General features: G+C 44.2%; 1 protein-coding gene across 2 annotated transcripts in view; it reads left to right on the top strand.

Annotated features, from left to right (window-relative positions):
- SLC2A13 (solute carrier family 2 member 13) overlaps positions 1 to 19,116 on the top strand; it is a 387,637-nt gene that overhangs the window by 305,087 nt on the left and 63,434 nt on the right. For both annotated transcript variants that reach the window (XM_075016269.1, XM_075016277.1), the window contains exon 7: positions 17,875 to 18,000. In XM_075016269.1, the coding sequence (XP_074872370.1) occupies positions 17,875 to 18,000 (126 nt within the window). The remainder of the gene's footprint in view (positions 1 to 17,874; positions 18,001 to 19,116) is intronic.

Below are 19,116 nucleotides of genomic sequence, written 5' to 3'. Positions count from 1 at the left end.
TGGATGAAACTATGCAGCAATAAGGAGTAGTGGGAAAAGAAAACCAATTATAATAATGGGTTATTTGTATTGCAGTGGTGCCTAGAAGCCCTAAACCTGGATCATAAACCCATTTTGCTTGGTATTGTTCAAAGAAAACCGCTGCCCCAAAGACTTTACGGTCTATCCTTACAGTCTCTTCAGTTCTGATATATTACTAGGATAATGTTTCATTTGAACTCCAAGGTCACACCTACTATAATAGCTATCTCGTATTCCTTGTGCTCCATATTGCAGCTGGTATTCTGTGACATTCTCATTGTGGGAGAGATGGATCACAACCAGATAAATCTTTTCCATTTTTAATGTCTGTAATTTCATGTGGCAGAATTGGAAGTGATGGGGAGGCTTTATTTGGAATTTGGGGGGTTGTGGGGAAGTCTTTTGTGGGTAGAAAACTGGAACAGGGTTTCCAGGATTGGACAGAGTAAAGTCAGTATATAACTCTGTGGTAAGTGGTATGGTTGTGGGGAACAGGGGCTTGTAGTTGTTGTCAGGAGCAAGCCAGGGCTGAAAGAAATTTTCTTAGAGCAGTGGCAGAATTTGCACCAACCTGACGGAAACTGCAGCTAGCAGAAAGGAAGTGAGATAGGGTGGGAGGAACTCTGGGATTCTACGGAAGTGGAGAGGAAGCAGGAGGGGGCTGAAGCCTGAAAGGGTCATATGCACAAGTTTTCAGCACATCTGGAGCAGGGTTAGATGAGGAAACAAAACAAACCTCTGTATCTTCCAGAGGAGCATCCTCTCCTGCCACTGAAATCAACAAAAATTGTAACTGCTCACTGAACTTGAGGAGCAGCTGAGCTCTTCACTGGAATATAAAGATTCCAGTGGCTTAGACGTGAGTCCTTATCTTATAAGGGCTGTGACCACACGAACACTGGATTTCGAAAGGGGAAATTCCGAATAACCGTTTCGAAATTTCTCCTTTTGAAACAGAGCGACTACTCACCAAAAAAGATGGACGTTGCGATCTGCCCTTTTGAAAGGAACCCCCTTCCTTTCCAAAGGGAGTGACTACACAGCGCAGAGCTTCCTTTCGAAATAAAGGGGTAGGAAATCGCGCAGAAAGGGTCAAATGGCTGACAAGCCCTTCTGGGAGCAGAGGCCAGCTGCTGCCTTAAGGGGCCCCTCCCAAACACCCTCCCTGTGCACATGCTGAGGGCCAAGGAGGTGTGCAGCACCTGTTCTCCAGCCAAGCACCGGCACAGCCCTGAAACCACTCCTTGCCACGAATCTGCAGTAGCTCCCCAGTGAGGAATTGCTGCGGCTTGTGGGCAGCCTGATGGGTGTACCTGCAGCTGTCAACTGCGGCTGTGGATGGCCAGCCAGGTGTCTGGCTTCCTGAGGGCCCCCACCATGGTGCAACCTGAGCACCTCCTTCCCCGGGTCTGCCATCGCCTCTGGTGGTGCCCCTCCAGTGGGGAACGGTGGGACCGCCTTGTCATGCAGGAGTGGGATGATGAGCAGTGGCTGCACAATTTTTGCATGACCAAGGCCACCTTCCTGGAGCTGTGCCAGTGGCTTGCACCCAGCCTCCAGCACCAGGACACTCGAATGCGGCCTATGCTTCCCCTCGAGAAAAGGGTGGCCATTGCCTTGTGAAAGCTAGCCACTCCAGATAGCTCCCACTCAGATGACCTCCAGTTCAGGGTGGGGAAGGCCACCATCAGGGTCGTCGTCCTCAAAGTAAGTCAGCCTGGGTCACCCACCCACTATGGGTCCAAGGGAGGGGGACAGAGGAGGGTGCCGGTTCTGCTACCACCACACAGCCGTGTATACTGCCGTGAGGTCCTCCAGATGGGTGTGACAGCGTGCTCACCCAGTGTGGTACACAGTCCTCAGGGGTGTCATCCTATCCCCCTTGCCAGCTGCAGCAGGATTCCCCGGGACATCCAAGGGGCAGGGCTGGCTCATGGACATCAAGGCAGTAAAGACATAAGGGAAGAGGGGGGCGCCCCATCAGTCAAGTGACCAGGCCATGTGGTGCCATGGCCCCAGCCCTATGAACCATCCCTCTCTGCCTGTGGGACTGGAGGCCCTGGGGCGTCCCTGGCATAGAGCGGTCCATGCATGGGTGGGACATATGCTGTGCTCACTCAGTGCCCCAGCCACATGTCCTCTCTTGCCATGTGCTGTGTGTAGGCTCTCCATGGGCTCACATGCAGAGATCCCCATGCATGGGCTTCTCCTGAACACGGACCACACCCATCCCTGGTGCCCCTGAGCTGAGGCTGCTAGCCATGTGGGTGGCCCTATGCCAGCTGTGGCTGAAGGCAGCCCCAGCCATGCCCTGAGGGTGCCTAAAACAACCTGGTCCTCCTACCTGAGGGTGCCTTGGGAAGCTCAGGGGAGGCCCGTGCAGAGATGTCCCGGCTCGTGGACTCCAAGGGAAGAACAATCATGAGGGTCCCCTCGCTGCAGTGCTCCCCATCACTGTTCTCCTTCTCCTGCTCTGGCTCTGGACACTGGGTGGATGGTGTCATCAAGGGCCCCGGCTCAGGCTCCTCAACCTCCATTCCTGGTTCTGCTGTGTCCAGGGTCTCTTCTGGGGGACCTACCTCCCTCACCCCAAGGAGCTGGTTGAGCTCATGGTAGTGGAGGCAGCTGGCAAGCGCTGCCCCTGACGTCTTGGCTGCGTCCTTCGCCTTGACGTAGGCCTGGTGCAGCTCCTTCACCTCAGAGGGTACCTGCTCAGAGGTCCGGGAGGGGTGTCTCTGTAGGTTTGGGGTCTGTGTGAGGTGGGCGAAAGCAGCTGCATTCTGCTTCTGCCCCACGGTCTTCAGCAGGACCTCCCTGGCCCCACCACATGGCCAGGAGGTCACAAACCTCAGGCTCCACCCAGATCAGGCCCCTTTTCTTAGCTGGCTGCAGTCCTGGGAGGCCTGTTGCCTGGTGCCCTGGGATCCCTGGGAGTAATGGGGGTCCTGGCTGTTTGCCATGACTCCGAGGGGAGCTTGTATGGGGTTCTGAGGGGTGCTGGAGAGTGTGCTCAGCTTTCTTCATGGGGTTTCTGGGTCCCTGCAGCTTTAAAAGCAGCCAGAGCTGGCAACCACAGAGCCCTGCTGGTGCTGTCCAGGGCATCTCTGTGCTCCAGGTGGCTGGCACCATGAAGGACTTGTTATTTTGAAATAGCAGCCAGGGGAGTGACGACACACATTTCCTTTTGAAATTAATTTCAAAATGAGGTGCTGTTCCCAATGCGGGAGTGAAGCAGTGCTTCAGTCTGTAGGACAGGGCCATTGGGTTCCAATCTAGCACTTCCATAGAATGTAACAGTGAGTTTAAAATGACTTAACAAACAACAATCCTAGGAAATTTTGTTAAAAAACAGAGGTAAAAGTGTTAAGATTGTACAGTTAATCACTCTGAAGTGAGAAAATGACAAAATTACAGTTGTACCAGGAATCTTAACTCTCTTCTTCACAATTATGTTTGTTAAAAACATGATATATTATCCTATTTTTTGTATAATTTTAGGTACACAGGCGTTACACAACAAATGGGTGCTTTTCTGTGCATACCAAACAATCCTGTGATTTCTGGGATTTTAACTGCTTAATAGAACAACCTTAACATTCTCCCTATGTTGGTTTTTAAATGAAATTTAATGTAATTAAATTTCAATATTTAATTATTTAGTGTCAAGATTTAAGTTAATCTTTGGAAGCAACACAGGGATAATCAGAAGTAGTAAGTGTGTACTAATTTCTTGCATGAGGTAATTAAAGGAAGTGACTGTATTAATGGGATTACATGACTAGAGTATGGCCTACTGCTACTTACAGCATGTTTGCTTCTCTAGGTGGCTGACTGTGTAATCTGCTTGTGTGTGGTAGAATAGTTCAAAATGATATATTCCAGCTATTAATCCTAAAATAGATTTTTCAGGCCCTGTCTTGATTTTCCTAAAAAGACAATATAAGAATACTAATATTGTCCTGTAATCAGTCTTTGGAAAGTATCAGTGAGCACACAAGAATTCGGAAGACAAAGCTGAAAATTGAGCAAAGGATGCACAAAGAACTCAGAAGTCTGAAATCAAGACTGAACAACCCCAAAACTGAGGAATCAGAGCAAGAGAAAAAACTAGACAATTCACTTGTCAAAAAGAGAAATTATGTCCATAGAACAAGCTGCCTCAAAAAAGCCTTTACTACTAAGTCACACCACAAAAAACAGGCTTTGTACAATTTGCGTTTCAAATTAAAGTGCTTCTGAAGCACATAGAGAAGTTAAACTGAAAAGGACTTTGCAGAAAGTTCATGCATGAGGCGTAATGTCTAACAAAATACAACAACCGAACACTTCAATCAATGAAAAAAGCGAGGATAGACATAATTGCAAAGCTTTATATGGACAATAATGGAATCTTTCTCACTCTGGGAAAATAGGGAGATATAGTCACACTTCATCTGTAGTTGTACTAAATTATTTGTTCTGTGTTGGGAAAATCCTGTCTGAGTGGCAAACAAGCTGTATGCAACAAGCCCCAAAAGGCTGTCTCACAAATGATTTCCCATTGTGAAACAACATTCTCCAAAGCTAATTTTCATAATAAAATAAGGACTGGTTCCAAATCATTTTCATTTCTAAAGCTGTGATAGTTAAAAATAACTCTGCCATGAAGCCTCTATGAGCTCCATGCCAGTCCTAAGCGTGGATGAAGGAGGAGGGTTGGTCAGATGATGTGCTGACCATCAAACAATAATACAAATGAAATCTGTGGCGAGTTCAACTAAACGATAAAAGATGCTGGCTCAGACGTCGCCTGGATAAACAAGGTTCGCGATACCAATCGAGCAATCGGGGTTGGGTCGATAAGTTGGCTACCGAAAGAAAATTAAAACTCACACATATGGAACATCTGAACACTGTGGGCAACTAGAAAATTAGAGCTGCTTTGGAAGGACATGGAGAGACACCAGTGCAATGTACTTGGAGTGACAGAGATGCGTTGGACAGCATCAGGAGAGATATGCGGTTGCGGAGTCATTTGGTCAGAAAACAAAACTAAGCATGAAGCAGGAGTCAGATTCCTTCTTAGCAAAACAGCTACAAGAGCATTATTAGGATACAAACCGGTGAGTGCAAGAATGATGGTAGCAAGATTTGAAGCAAAACCATTCAACATCTCAGTCATTCAGGTGTATGCACCCACATCAGACAGTGCAGAGGAAGAGATTGGGCTATTCTATAAAGACTTGACAAAGACGGTGGAAGAGATACCGAAGAAAGATGTGTTGATAGTCAGAGGAGATTGGAATGTGAAGGTTGGAACAGATACCGAAGGTTGGAGAGAGTCATGGAAAGGTTTGGATATGGAGAAAGAAACAAACAAGGTGAGAAACTACTATAGTTTGCTACAGAGCATGAGATGGTGATCTGCAACATGAGATTCCAACAGAAGGACTGTAGGAACTGGACATGGCAATCGAATGGTGGGAAATCCAATAACATGATACATATGATTTTGATAAGATGAAGATGAATAACATCAATACAGCAGTGCCGAACTTTCCAAGGACTGGATATAGACTCAGACCACCATCTAGTGATTGCAAACATCAAGATAAAATTCAAAAGAAAATGTAAGACACAGTTTAAGAAAAGAGATGTGACGAGGTTGAGTGAGGAAGAAACAGGGAATGCATACAGAGCAGTACTCGAAGAGAAGATTATCACCACAGAGAAAGACCTAGATAAGAGAGTCACAGGGATAGCCACCGCTGTAGAAGAGGCAATTGAGCAGACTGTTGAAGAAGAAGAAGAAGAAGTGGATTACTCAGGAGACACTGAAGTTAGTTCAAGAGAAGAAAGCTTTGAAGATCAGAAGAGATGTTTCTGAGATGGTGGAACAGCAATATAGGATGAAATGCAATGAGGTAAGGAAAGCAGCCAGAAAGGGTAAGGAGAAATGGTTAGAGGAGTAACATGAAGATATAGAGAGATATTATGGTGAATGTAAGACCAGGGAGGTGTATAAGACAATTAGGAATATTAATAGGAGATGGCAACCGAAGTAGACGGTGATCAAAGATGAGAACAAAGAAGTGCTCATGAACAGGGAGAAGATTGTGCAGCGATGGACAACATATTGCACCGATCTGTTCAAAGCACGGTTGGACGTGAGTGTGTCAGAGACTGATTGAAGAACTGAAAGAGATCTCTCCACTGAGCATTGAGAGCGAGAGCGATATTTCAAAAGAGGAAGTAGAAAAAGCAGTGAAATGACTAAAGAACAACAAGAGGCCTGGAAATGATAAAATCACGGGAGAGATGATCAAATACGGTGGAGAAAGCATGATTCAGGAAATACACCAACTATGTAATATAGCATGGAAAGAAGGCAATAGCAAAAACAAAAGCAAGTTTGAAGGCGATGGATAAGATCTGGAAAAGCAAAGCAATTAGCTTAGGAACAAAGCTGAACATCTTGAAAACGTGTGTATTCAGCAGCATTTTGTACGGATGTGAGACATGGGTGATAACGAAAGATTCAAAAAGGAGAATATTGGTGTTTGAAAGGAGCTGCTATAGAAAGATACTGAGAATAGGATGGATGCAGAAGGTCACCAATGGGGAATTACATAGAAAGATACAGCCAAAAGAGAACCTGATGAAGAAGGTTATAAAATGGAAGCTACAACTATTTGGGCATATTTGCAGAGTGAACAGCAAACAAAAAATCAAGACCCTGGTATTCGGCATAATGGATGGCTTGAATAGGAGAGGCAGACACCACAGAGAATGGATAGATGATGTAGTAGATTGGTGCGGAGCTAGTCTACAGAAACTAAGCCACTCTGCACTGGACAGGGAAAGATGGAAGGAAATAGCGAGAGAGGCATCAGACACCAACGGGAACTGAGCCCATGGTTATTGATGATGATGATGGTGGTGATGATGATGATGATGATGAACAGTTAAAAATGGAATGGTTGCCTTTGTCGGTTGAGAGTATCCTACGTGGTGAATGGCTTTTCAGTTTTTAAAGATCTTTTAATAAGTCCCATTCTCTTGACATTTTCTCTCCCTCCCATCACTCCATCTCATTCTTTGTCCTCATCTTCTCTCTTCTTTCGTCTCTTCCCTTCACTTTTATTCCCTCCTTTTGTGCCTTAAAAGGCCTTCAGCACAAGAGGAATGCTATAAGGCCAGTTGTCAGTCCTGTTTGGCTAATTTGTGTTCTGAGGAGAACATAGTAGCGCTGATAAAAATATTTCCCCTATTACAGCCACAGTCTTGGACTCAAGGTAGTACAGGGATCCCAGTTACACCTGCCTGTGAATCATATCATCCCCATTATAGATTTCCAGCTGAAAGGTTTTCCCTAGTGGTTATACCCACTCACTATAGCTCCCTCAGTGTGTACGAGTCAGGACAAAGAGGTGTTGCGGGAACATACTGGGCTCCATCTGGTGTATGGTCCATTGCGGACTGTTGCTCGATGGTACAATTAGAGGTTAGGACAGAAATCAGGCAGCTGTAATGGGTTGTTTTCATTTCCACCCCTCTCCTGGGCCACCCTGGATGGCTCTGCAGAAGAGGGGAGCCATTCCTTATAGGCAGAGCCAACAAGGCGCCTCTCCTGCTCTCCCAAGGGCGCCATAGCCTGGTAGCAAAACAAATGTGGTTATTGGAGCAGCTGCTGCAGCACAGGTACGACAGCTCCACCTGATTCTTGCTTAGATGCACCTCTCTGTGAGGTGCTGGTGTGCACCATTCCATGTCACTGATGGTTTCAGGACTCCAGTTTGGCACTTCATCATTCCACCTGGCAATCTGAAGGGGAGCCAGGAGGCCGCAAGCCCTGACGAAGACAGAAACTTCAGCACTTGAGAGTTGTTTCTCTGAGCCTTCCGGGTTCCCAATTTTCTATCACAACACCAGGCAGGCTGATGAGGAATTGGAAGCCTTCGTCTCTCTGGTCTGCACCAACACACCTGGTGAATTGTGTCAGAGCTTGATCCTGGAAGCTCTGTGAGTCCCACTACATGGCTACCTGGGAGCTTTGGGAGTCAGGGCATCCAGACCCTGTGCACCATCTTAGCTACCAAGGACCAGTGCTGGCAAAGTTGCAGGCAGTCAGGATGATTATGAAGCCTCCTTGACAGGCACGGTCCTGATACAACTTTGTTGCAATGGAATGTCTCCATGAAACATTTTCATTTTGACTTGTTGACTCTTTTCTCTGATGAAAAAATGTTGCACTGGAGAATTTCTGGACAGCTGTGTTCTGGAGGATCAGTGGAAGGCTGTTGGGGGAGACGGCACTGCTTTCTTTCCTGTCCAGTGCTCCAAGCTAAAAGCAGAGGGGACTGCTCAGGGCACGCATTTCAATTTGTGATCAAATAGTAACTCTCTTAACACAGTTCCTTTGAGGGCTACAGAGCAGAGCCATGAAGGCCACAGGTTGGACACCACTGCTCTGTAGATAAGGTTGAATATGTGTCAGTGGTTGTAATGTATATTTCAGATTTCTTTGAGAGTTGAGCCCATGGCAAACGTTCAGGTATGCCTTGGGATTACTGGGGAAATTTAAGAATGCTTAGAGTCCATAATGATACCAGCTAATTCAGTGATGTCCAGTGCACAGTATTTGTGTGTGTTACATGTAAGCCACATCGCTGTGCCTAAATACGTAAGAATATGTGAGTAACATACTAAATGTACCATTACAGCTGCTAGTTAGCAAATAGTTGTAAAATCAGTGTCATCAAAGGCATAAGGTTGGAAAACCAGTTCCTCTGTAAGATCTCTTTGTTACAATAGCTCCTTCTGGCTTGCATACTCTTGAGTATGCAAGTTCAGGGTGATAACGCTCTGATTTTTTCCTTTCTCTTCCTCTGCCACCCTTTTCAGCTGCGTTTCTTTACTTTTTGTTAACTGGTATACGTAGTCTGTTGTACTGTGAAAAAATTGTAATATACCAGAGCTGCTATATACTGTCAGGAGATACTGCAATAAATGATCCAACTTTACTCAGTCTTGATCTTGGAAAAAGCTACACATCATCTTCATAGATGCAATCAGTGCAAAAGCTTCAGCTTCTCCACTTCTTTTAGTGCATGGAAGAATGCAAGATGTTCTGAATCAGCAAGCCACCAGCTGCACCTAAAGTTTAATTATAAATTACATCAGAAAAGGCTTTGACACAGACTCATCTTCCCTCTAAGACTTAAGGGCAAACCCTGACACAATGTGAATTCATGTACAGCCAGTAACAGGAACATCTGGTCCAAGAATAAATGGCTAGTCAGTGGTTGTCATTTGATTTTCCTTTGAAACACAATTCAAAGCTACAAGCAGGTGAAATAGAAAGAAATCATTAAGGTGGTGCTTCAGGCTAGCCACAGAAGAGAACCCTGGTCTGTTGTTAGAAATTTATTAACATTGTGCTAAATACCGGTAGCTTGTGCTACTGAAAACAAGTATCCCTTATTTTAGTTGCTCAGCTGAGTATGCTCACTAGAGCCTGAGTAAGAGTTTAACTGGGAATCACAGGAGTCTAGAGTCAGTAACTGAAGCTTGCTATAATTTTCATGGTTCATTCTTCCTCATTGTTTTAAACGCATGCCACAGCTTGATAATCAGTGGGACAGGACAACTTGACAGTTTACCTAATGCTCAGTACCTGAAATACTTAATGAGTTCATTGTTTTAGTTTTCACCAAGAAGGTTGGTCGTGACCGGATGTCTAACATAGCGAATGCCAATGAAAATGAACTAGTGTGAGAGGCTAAAATAGGGAAATAACAAGTTAAAAAATTCTCAAACAAATTAGATGTCTTCAAGTCACCAAGGCCTGAAGAGATGCATCCCAAAATACTTGAGAAGCAGATTGAGGAGATGTCTGAACCATTAGTAATTATCTTTGAAAAGTTATGGAGTATGGGAGAGATTGCAGAGTACCAGAAAAGGTACTAATCTGTAAACAGTGTTAAATACAGTGCTGATCTATAAAAAGAGAAGCAAAGACAACCTGAGGAATTACAGACCAGTCGTCTTAATCTCGGGCTGTGATTTTTGGTCTCCCCCCGGAAATCTGCTGTTGTTTTGCAGGGAGGTGTGGGAGAGGAGGCGGACATCACAGTATTGTCACCCTTACTTCAAATTTACATGTCTATCATAAATATTCATGATTTGTGACCACACCCTGAAATTTAAGGTTTAAATATCTGTTATCATGAAATTCAAGATTTTTAAAATTCTAGGAGAGTGAAATTTACCAGAATGGATCATGAATTTAGATTAATTGCCACCTGCGCTAGCCAGGAGACAGTGAGCTAAAGACTGATTGTGCTCTGCCCTGGTAAGAAGGTTGGAGCTCACTGGAGGGGGGCCTGCTAACTGCTGCCCACCCCAGCCAGCAACTTCCTGCTATAGTCTATTGTTTGCCATTTGCCTGTAGGAAGGCAGAGGCTATGTCTGCACTACGAGATAATATCGATTTTAAGTCATTTAGCACAATTTTGCCAAGTGCCTGTCTTCACTCTAAATTCCATTAGCTCGATTTATGGTGTACTAAAATCGACATCATATCGATATCCTAATATCGTAGTAACCTGACGGGTGTAGCATTCAGTTCAAATTTAAAATTCAGAATGAAGGGTAGTGCCTGACTTTAAATCAAACTCATTAGCCTCCAGAGATATCCCATAAATTATGTGCCCCACAGTGTTCCACGGTTTTCTGCTCTGGCCTCTTCTGTATCCACTGCTCTCAGGAGTGGAGGAATTAGGCAACAGGAATACTGTTTCAATTCAGCACCTGGAAGCCCATGGCTGTAGTGTCATAAGAGGCTAAACAATCTTCTTTCTTTTTGTTTGCTATTAGCACGGCTGTGGGGTCTGTGGTTCTGTGCCTACGTCTGCTGTATTTTCCTCCCTGCACTGCCTGGCGCCAGCCACTGGCCCCCCACCTCGCACCGCGTGGCAGCCAGGCTGTGGGTGGGAGACATGCTTTTACGATAGGATGAGAAACTACTTTTCAGCCACTTACATGTTGTCCTGACCCCCATGTCCCCTCCCTTCCCTACCCCGGAGGCGCCACATAGTCCGGAACTTTCCCACTCCCAGCCACATCACGTGGCTAGACCCCGGGCCAATAAAAGGACATGCTGCACAAGGTGCCATGCAGCATGCGCGCAGTGAGGGTCCTGTAGCCAGCCAGGGGAAGTCTCCCTGATCAGTCACAATTTTTGGTGAAGAGAAGAAAATACTTTGTTACGAGCATGGGTGTCCTTTCAGAGGAAATTTTTATATGGGCTTTATCCAAAGGCCAAGGAGCTGGCTGTAGTCAGGGATCTTTTAGCAGCCCGGGCGAAGTCTCCCTTAGCAATCATGATATTCAGGTGCTGGCTGCAGTCTGGGGTTTTTTAGCCACCTCGAGCCATAACTGTTTCAGTCATTCATTGCAGTTCCTGTGGAGAGCCCATGTCTACTTAAATAAGCAGGTCTTCTTTGTCAGGAGGTCTAAATCCAGATGCAGTTGGTGGGCCACCTCCGCCTTCACCTGGACTTCCTCCATGTTGCAGTGGAGGGTGGCCTTGTTCTGCCAGGATGGCAGTCATCCGGCGTAGGGTTGCACATTACAGTGCTTCACCTTGGGGTCTTGGAGTGGATCTGCCTTGCCCCACAGATCCAGGAGAGTCTGCCCCTTTCACCCTGTCCAGAAGGGACCCAGTTCTTGGTGCCCCGGGCTGGTTCTCAGGCCTCTGAGACAAAATTATTAATCTGAAGATTTTCTTTGCCAGGAAGTCTAAATCCAGATCCAAGCCTGCAAAGAGCCAGGGCTTTTGCATCCTGTTTTGAAAACCTGTGGGTTGGGAAACCCAAAATCTTTTTTCTAACCTTTCCTAAGCGTTTTGCTACTCCTACCCTCAATTTTAAAAAGCACATCTCTTATCAAGGCAAGCCAGACCTTGCCTGGAAAAAAGGGCATTTGGTTAACATGGCAGGGGAATGAGGAAATTGAAATTTATTAAATGGATTATGGGAAGATGTCATCAGATACCCACATCCACTTGTGGGGTATTTTTTTCCCAAGCTGAACCAGTGAAAACAGCTATGGGGCTCAGGGAACTGTGGGATAAGTTCCCTCAATACACTGCTGCAGCACTCGATTTAAGCTACTTGTGCGTGGCAAAAATAAGTCGATTTTGTGGGGAGCATGTGGGAAGGTGAGGATGCTCAAAATTGCATTGGTAAAACCAACATTCATAAATCAAATTTAATACAATCGATTTTAGCTCATAGTGTAAATGCAGCCAGGGTGTCCTCCTTTCACCCAGGAGAGCAAGGGACTGCCGCACGTATGTATGTTCTTGCCTGTTTTATTTTTTATAATTTAATTACAAGTTTTTAAAATGTTCACTAGTGGGTGAGAGATTAGTTGTGACAAAATACAACTGATTTTAGTGTATTTGTACATGTACAGCAGTCAAACTGATTGTAAAGCAGTGTGTGGCTTATAAGAATATCTACAGTTACATTGAATAGGAAGAAGTTTCTGGAATTGGACACTTTTCAAGCTGGGATACTGGCCTAGATCATATGGGATTATAGCTGTGTCGCTGTGGTAAATATGTTCCTAAAAGAAGTTTGAAGGTTTTCTCACATTTAAAAAAAAATTGTGTGAGGTGTTAACACAATGTTAAAAAATCAGCAATATAGCCTTCTGTTGTCATCACAGCATCATTTCCACTAGTGTAATTTTTACATATCCATTATATGCCATATGTGAATTCTGCGGATGCACACCCACCCCTTTATAATTTCTTAAAGGCACTTTAGCCTGGCTTATTTGATGTCTTCTGTTCCTGTCAACTGTTTTTGCAGTTGACCCCCGCTGCCAGAAATAATGGTTAACAAAATTTAATTTAGGCTCTCTGATGTAATGTTGGAATTATTGTTTCCTTTGCAGGGCTACATTTTTCTCATTAAATCTTGTAAGAGAAATATTGTTATGATGAAATTACCTTACTTGCTGTAAGTTTTTTGTATTTTTGTGTTATAAATTATTAGATTTGTGTATATGTATCAGAAGAAGTGAAGAAAAGTTGGTTTGTGGTTATACTAATACCTTTTTTTTGAAAACCATCACTTTTCTGTAGCTTATATCATTCTGGAAAATAAAAAAGATTTAATACAGGATTCCCAGGCAAATTATTTTATTGAGCTTGCTAGGATTGTAAATGCATATATGCCTTATATAAAAGGAAAATGTGCTTAAAACTATTATTTTCTCCAAAACAGTCTGGAAATTATAGGTTAACATTCACATTTTTTAAAATATCCACAATTAATGAGTCAGAGACATACATAAGTTTGCTGAAATAACCTTAACTCTGTCCCCAGTCCCTGTCAAACTAATATCTGGCAAACTTATTGTATCTGAATGCAGTTTTGAATTATTTTGAGGGCAATTTTGAGAAATAGCATTTTAAGCCTGTATCTGTGGACCCCATGAATATGTAAATCTACCTGTTGGTTTAATTTTCCTGTAAAACTGAGGAATTTTGGAGTGCACAGGTTGAGAGTACAGTTAGTCTGTCAGGTAGTTCAGTTACATCACTAGTTGGTCTTTGAGTCACTCTTGTGATAAAAATGTACATCGCAAAAAGGATTGTTTCCTGTAGATTTTTTGTGATACAAGGACAAAGTTAATCTGTTTCTTTAGTTTTATATAGCTACTTTCTAATGTTGGATTTTTTTTTAAGTTCAGTTTGGAACTTCAAGACTTTTTGCTGTTGTATTTTAGGATAAATACAACATTATCCTATTTTTCACTTCTCATGCAATTGATAAATATTTGCAACCTAACAGTTTAATGAAGTTTTGGCATGGAAATTATCTTAATTCAAAAAAAAAAAAATTAAGACTTGTTCAGTGACCTGAGTCTAGGTAGGGCTTGAGAGAACAATTAAATTGCAGGACACAGGATCTGACTCTCCAATGCAGCTCCATTTCTTATGCTATGAACTATGTACCATCATCACCAGAAGTCACAACAAGATGTTACGCTGTGCTCTGAAGGTCAGCAGATTGAGGCTCAGAAAGATCAGAGGGGGAAAACATTCTAGGGTATATTGCTGCAGCATTTGTCATTCATGTGAATAAATGCTGCAGACGTGGCCTTGTTGCAGGGTGGTTACAACCTGTCACAGGGTGTTCAGTCATGTGACAATATAGGAGTGGCAGATCAGATGGCTGGACTAGATGCTGCCTGTTGTCCTAGCCTAGAAAGCAAGGCAGCGTGACTTAGTGGCCAGAGTCCTCAGGGCTGACCTTGCTCTCAGGCAGCACAGACTGGCCACTAGAATCCTCAGGCCTGCCCTTACTCTTGGGGCAGTGTGGGTTAGTAGCCAGAGTCTTTGAGGCATGCCTATACCCTGCAGCAGGGGGTGGCGTACAGTCTGGGGTCCTGGGCCCTCTCTTCTCCCCTGTGTCCCAACCTAGGGCCCTGTGAAACTAGTAGTCTGTGGTTCGGCTCTGTTTCCTATGTTAACAGTCATGTTCCCTGGGTTGCTTTCGACCTTGAGTTCCTGCTCTTTTGGTTCTCATGGGGTACTGGGCTTCCATCTCACACTTGTCCTCCAGGGCTATCAGGGGTTATCCCATTGGCTTGACCTTCACATCTGTAGCTCCAGAAATTCCCTGTCAGGAGCCAGCATCATGTGTCCACTCTGCTACTCAACCAAGCTAAACGGAGCTGGGCCATTTCCTTTTATATTCTTTCTCCAGATTGAGTATGCCAACCAGTGGTTACGGGGTGTGGCCTCCTGGGCCAACAGTGTGCAGTTAACACCCCCCCAGGCTCAGTTTGGGTGGCTATACCCCATCAGAAGCCCCCTAAGAACTAGTTACTTGTATACAGTTTTACTAGGGTTACCATATTTGAATAGGGTGACCATACCACCCTGTCCCAAATACGGGACAGTGGCAGCCACCAGTGTTCCCCCAGAGCCCCAGGGAAGCTGCAGCTGCCTCCTCTCCCCCTGCTTCCACGAGGTTGGGATGGAGGGGGACCAAATATGAGACAGTGAGTCATTTAAAAAAAAAAAGAGTCCGGACCATCCCACCCAGTACAGGACGGATGGTCACCCTGTATTTGAACTTTCAAGAAAGAGGACATGCTTGAGAGGGAGTGCATCTGTATCGGTACCTACCAACTCCCCTTGTATTAATGTCTTATAGTGTGTATATATAGTATAAAAAATACAAATGCTCCAAAACACTTTCCCTGGAATAATCTGGTATTAGGACGTAAGCTTTTTCAAATTCTTGCTGCTGAAACATAGCAACAAAGCAGCAGTAATGTATGTGTGTAATGTATGTATGATAGTGTCCTCAGGCCCCTTTTGATATTGAGGCTCTATTTTACTGGGTGCACTAAAACACAGAGAAGAGTTCCTGTCTTGCAGAACTTCATTACTATCCTGAAAGCATGCTTTATAACAAAAGGCATGCTGCTGTTTGGTAGACTTGATTAGCTTAGCACAGCTATCTTTTATTTATTTTTTCATTCCTTTCTAAAATTATTACTGTATTATTATTTACTGCTGGTACTTATTTGAATAAGTTTATGTAGTTCAGATTATTTTTCCTTTTCACTATTGCTTTTCATACCATACATGTGTTTATCTAATTATATGCAACTTATCTTTGAAAGGTCTAATCATGAATATGAAAGGGACTACAACACTTCAAGCAGTAAGATTTTTGTATTTAGATGCGATATTATTAATTCAAAAGCTCCAGTATTACCAGTTTCCAAAAGGGAGGGGGGATAAAATTTGGATTTTCAACCTCCAGAAACAATACCAGAATAAAAAATAAAAATACCAGAAAATATAAAAAATATTAATTTAAAATAATAAACTTGAACAAATGGAAAAAACAACAGAAAACCCCACATGCTTCTTGAATTCTCTATCATTGCCACTACTCTTGTCTTTTTGCTGGGATAGTAGAAGGGGGAAGGCCACACCATTTCTTTGGCACTTACACCAATAATAGGGAATACATATGTGTATACCTCACAGTTTTTAATGTGCTTTAGCCTATCAAGACCCTGCGAGGTAGGGAAGTGTAGTTCTGAGAGAGTGAGTGACTCTTAGGAAACAAACTTGATCTTTTAAGGCCCAAAGTAGCATTCTTACCCCTCGACCATCCTCCTTCTTCCCTGCCTTTTACACTGTAGAAAGAGGCAATGAAACAAATGTCTATACAAGTACTATATTCTTTCTGAAAGATTCTTTTCTCATGTAATGGCTTAAGAGGATTCAACATATGTGGTCACTGTGACTATAATTATTGCATTATACTGGGTGTGTTAGGCATTCATTTTAGCCCCTTAGTGTGTAAAGTAAGACCAGTATATAAACATGTCCCAGTTATTTAGTCAAGTAAATTTTGATTAAATTTAGCTTCTAGATAAATTCTTCTTTTTAAAAAGTCCTTTGATCTACTTACTCACCTTTGCATAAGTCTTGTGTGAGGTTCTCCGCTGTTCAGCGATGCCGGAGTACCTCTCCGGGCACGAGCCTGGGCATTTGTTATGGAGACTCTGGGCTGCCCAGACACCAGTGTCCCCCTCTCGGCTTTACTGATATAGTCCAAAGGAGAGGATAACCTCCACGTCTGGTACCAGCTCAGCTGCAGGAGTTGCCGGGACAGTGCCAGAAGTTGACACCGAACCGCCTTCGGACTCCACTCCAGATTTTCTGTCAGGGTTTACTCCCTTAGCCTTGCTCCTTCCCAGGATAACCCACAAGGCAGTGGGGTGTGGAGAATGTGGTTAAGGATCCTACTACTTCATACCTCAATGTCACCACGAGTCACCATAGCTCCCTGTGGAGCCATGACCTCATATCCCCGGGACCCTCCTCCCTACCTTTCGCCCCCCTCCCCCAGCTACCATCACCATAGGACCCTCCCCCAACCCACTACCCCCATCTGCTCCCATGTCCGCCCTCCTCACTGCACTGGCCCCTCTCCCACCAGCTGCTCTCAGTGCCCCCAGGTCCACCTTCCCCCATCGCTCTTCAGGCTCTTTTCTTCAGAGACTTCTTCTCCTGGTAGTGCTGCCTTGCAGGGCACAGGTGGAACACCATACCTGAAAAGGACAAACAAACACGGGGCTCCTCCCTCAGCAAACTCCCAGAGGCAAACTCCCTTCCCTGTTAGCTGCTGCCCCCTGTTCGCTGCTACCCCTTGTTTGCTGGGAGCTCTCTTCTTATAGGGAGAGCTGCTGGCTGGTCAGGCCTGGCTCAAAGCCTTGCCTCCAGTCTATTCAGCCCTTGAAGGCTCACCTGGCAGGGAACTCCCCCAATTCACACCTTGCAAACTGCTCTTCTCTGCACAGCACAAGCTCAGGCTCTGCAAAGTAACATACCTGCACAGACAGACAGACGTTCACCCACCAGCTCACCACACAGCCCCCCAAATCCCACACTCACCCAAACTCCTCTAGGACGCTTTGCCCAGAGGCAAACTCCCTTCCCTGTCACTCTTTCTAGATCAGGGGTCTTTACATCCTCATACAATCACAAGCACTTTCTCTGTTTCTCAACCAAAAATGTTGCTGTTGTATTTTCCGAGAAGCCGTGTGGAGGAGCTCCAATTTAGTATTTCTTGTTTTACTATTCACAACAGCACTGATAGGGGAAGCACAGACCACTTCATGAGAAAGTGGCACAAAGGAGAAAAGACAAATAACGTCATACTTTTAAACTGGCACGTTCAGGACAAAGTCATAGATGAATGTTCACGTTACATGTAGAGGTAAAGAAAATCTTATTTAGTGTGTCTTTTTGTTTCTCTCTTTCAGTTATTGTAATGGATGCATGTTAGATCCAAATTGTGGTCTCTGCTACAAACTGAACAAGTCAAATGTTGTTGAGTCCTCATGTGTTCCAGTTAGAAAAGAATCTACAATGGCAGCAGCATGGGGCAGGTATGTCAGTTTGAGAGTTTGTTTCTTAATTCATAACAGGCCTCAATCAAAATTTAATTTCAGACTACTGTGGGCACTTATGCCTTCATTGAAAATGGTATTCTTAAACGTCTTTCCAGAAGATGGATCTTTTGACTGTTTTTTTCTTTTTGACATTATTTCATTATAGTGCAGAATATGCATTTCCAGTGTGAAAAGGTCTCATGTAGACTTCATTTTTCAAGAAAAATAAAAGCTGTCTAGGAATGAATTATTGGTGATGGTTGACTTAAAGGTCACATCAGATTTTTCAGAACACTAATTGCAAAGAACGATGAAAAATTAGTACTCGTGCCATGATAGAATGATAGCTTTGAAATATATTAATTATGCAGACTTCTGTGCTGCACAGATGAGGTGATTAAAAAAGGCAAGATATATTGAGCATGTTTGTTTATTGACACAGCTGCACGCACACACATGTTTAAGCGCTGCTACAATGTGTGGCAAACCTCAAGGACTAGCGCTAAGGGCACTTTTCATTTCCCTGCTGCTTTGGATTTTTAATTCTGAGACAATTAGTTTTCCCTCTCCTCCCACCTTCCTACACTCTACGGCTGTATTGGAAGCTATGCAGTTTCATTTTCTTTTAAAATGGTTTCTTTTCCCCTACTTTTATTCAAACATTTGAAATTAAGTCAAGCTTATTGGCCTAGTCACTCAAAACTGAACAAATCTAAAATGCCAGCTGCATGGTCTGTGTGCAAGAATTTGTGGGAGTATTATATACCAGTGGCGGGCAACGGACCATATGCTGCCCATCAGGGTAATCTGATTGTGAGCTGCAAGAACATTTGCCGTCGGTGACTGCTCACAGACTCTGCCCTCCGCAGCTCCTAACAGCTGCGGTTCACTGTTCCTGGCCAATGGGAGCTGTGGGGAGTGGCAGCCTATACCCAGCCACTTTGCCCAAAGTCAGACTACCCTGAGGGGCTGCAGGTTATCCACCACTGCTTTATACTTTATGCTCATGTGTGAATATATATTTATACACACAGACAAGTTCCCAGTAAAATGTCAGTAGTTGCGTGTGAGGTAGCAGAATATTTCCCACCCTTAGTAAGATTCTGTGTAGTG

Source organism: Carettochelys insculpta, chromosome 1, assembly GCF_033958435.1.
Source record: "Carettochelys insculpta isolate YL-2023 chromosome 1, ASM3395843v1, whole genome shotgun sequence".
Taxonomy (NCBI): Eukaryota; Metazoa; Chordata; order Testudines; family Carettochelyidae; genus Carettochelys; species Carettochelys insculpta.
This window is presented reverse-complemented; position numbering and strand designations above follow the sequence as displayed.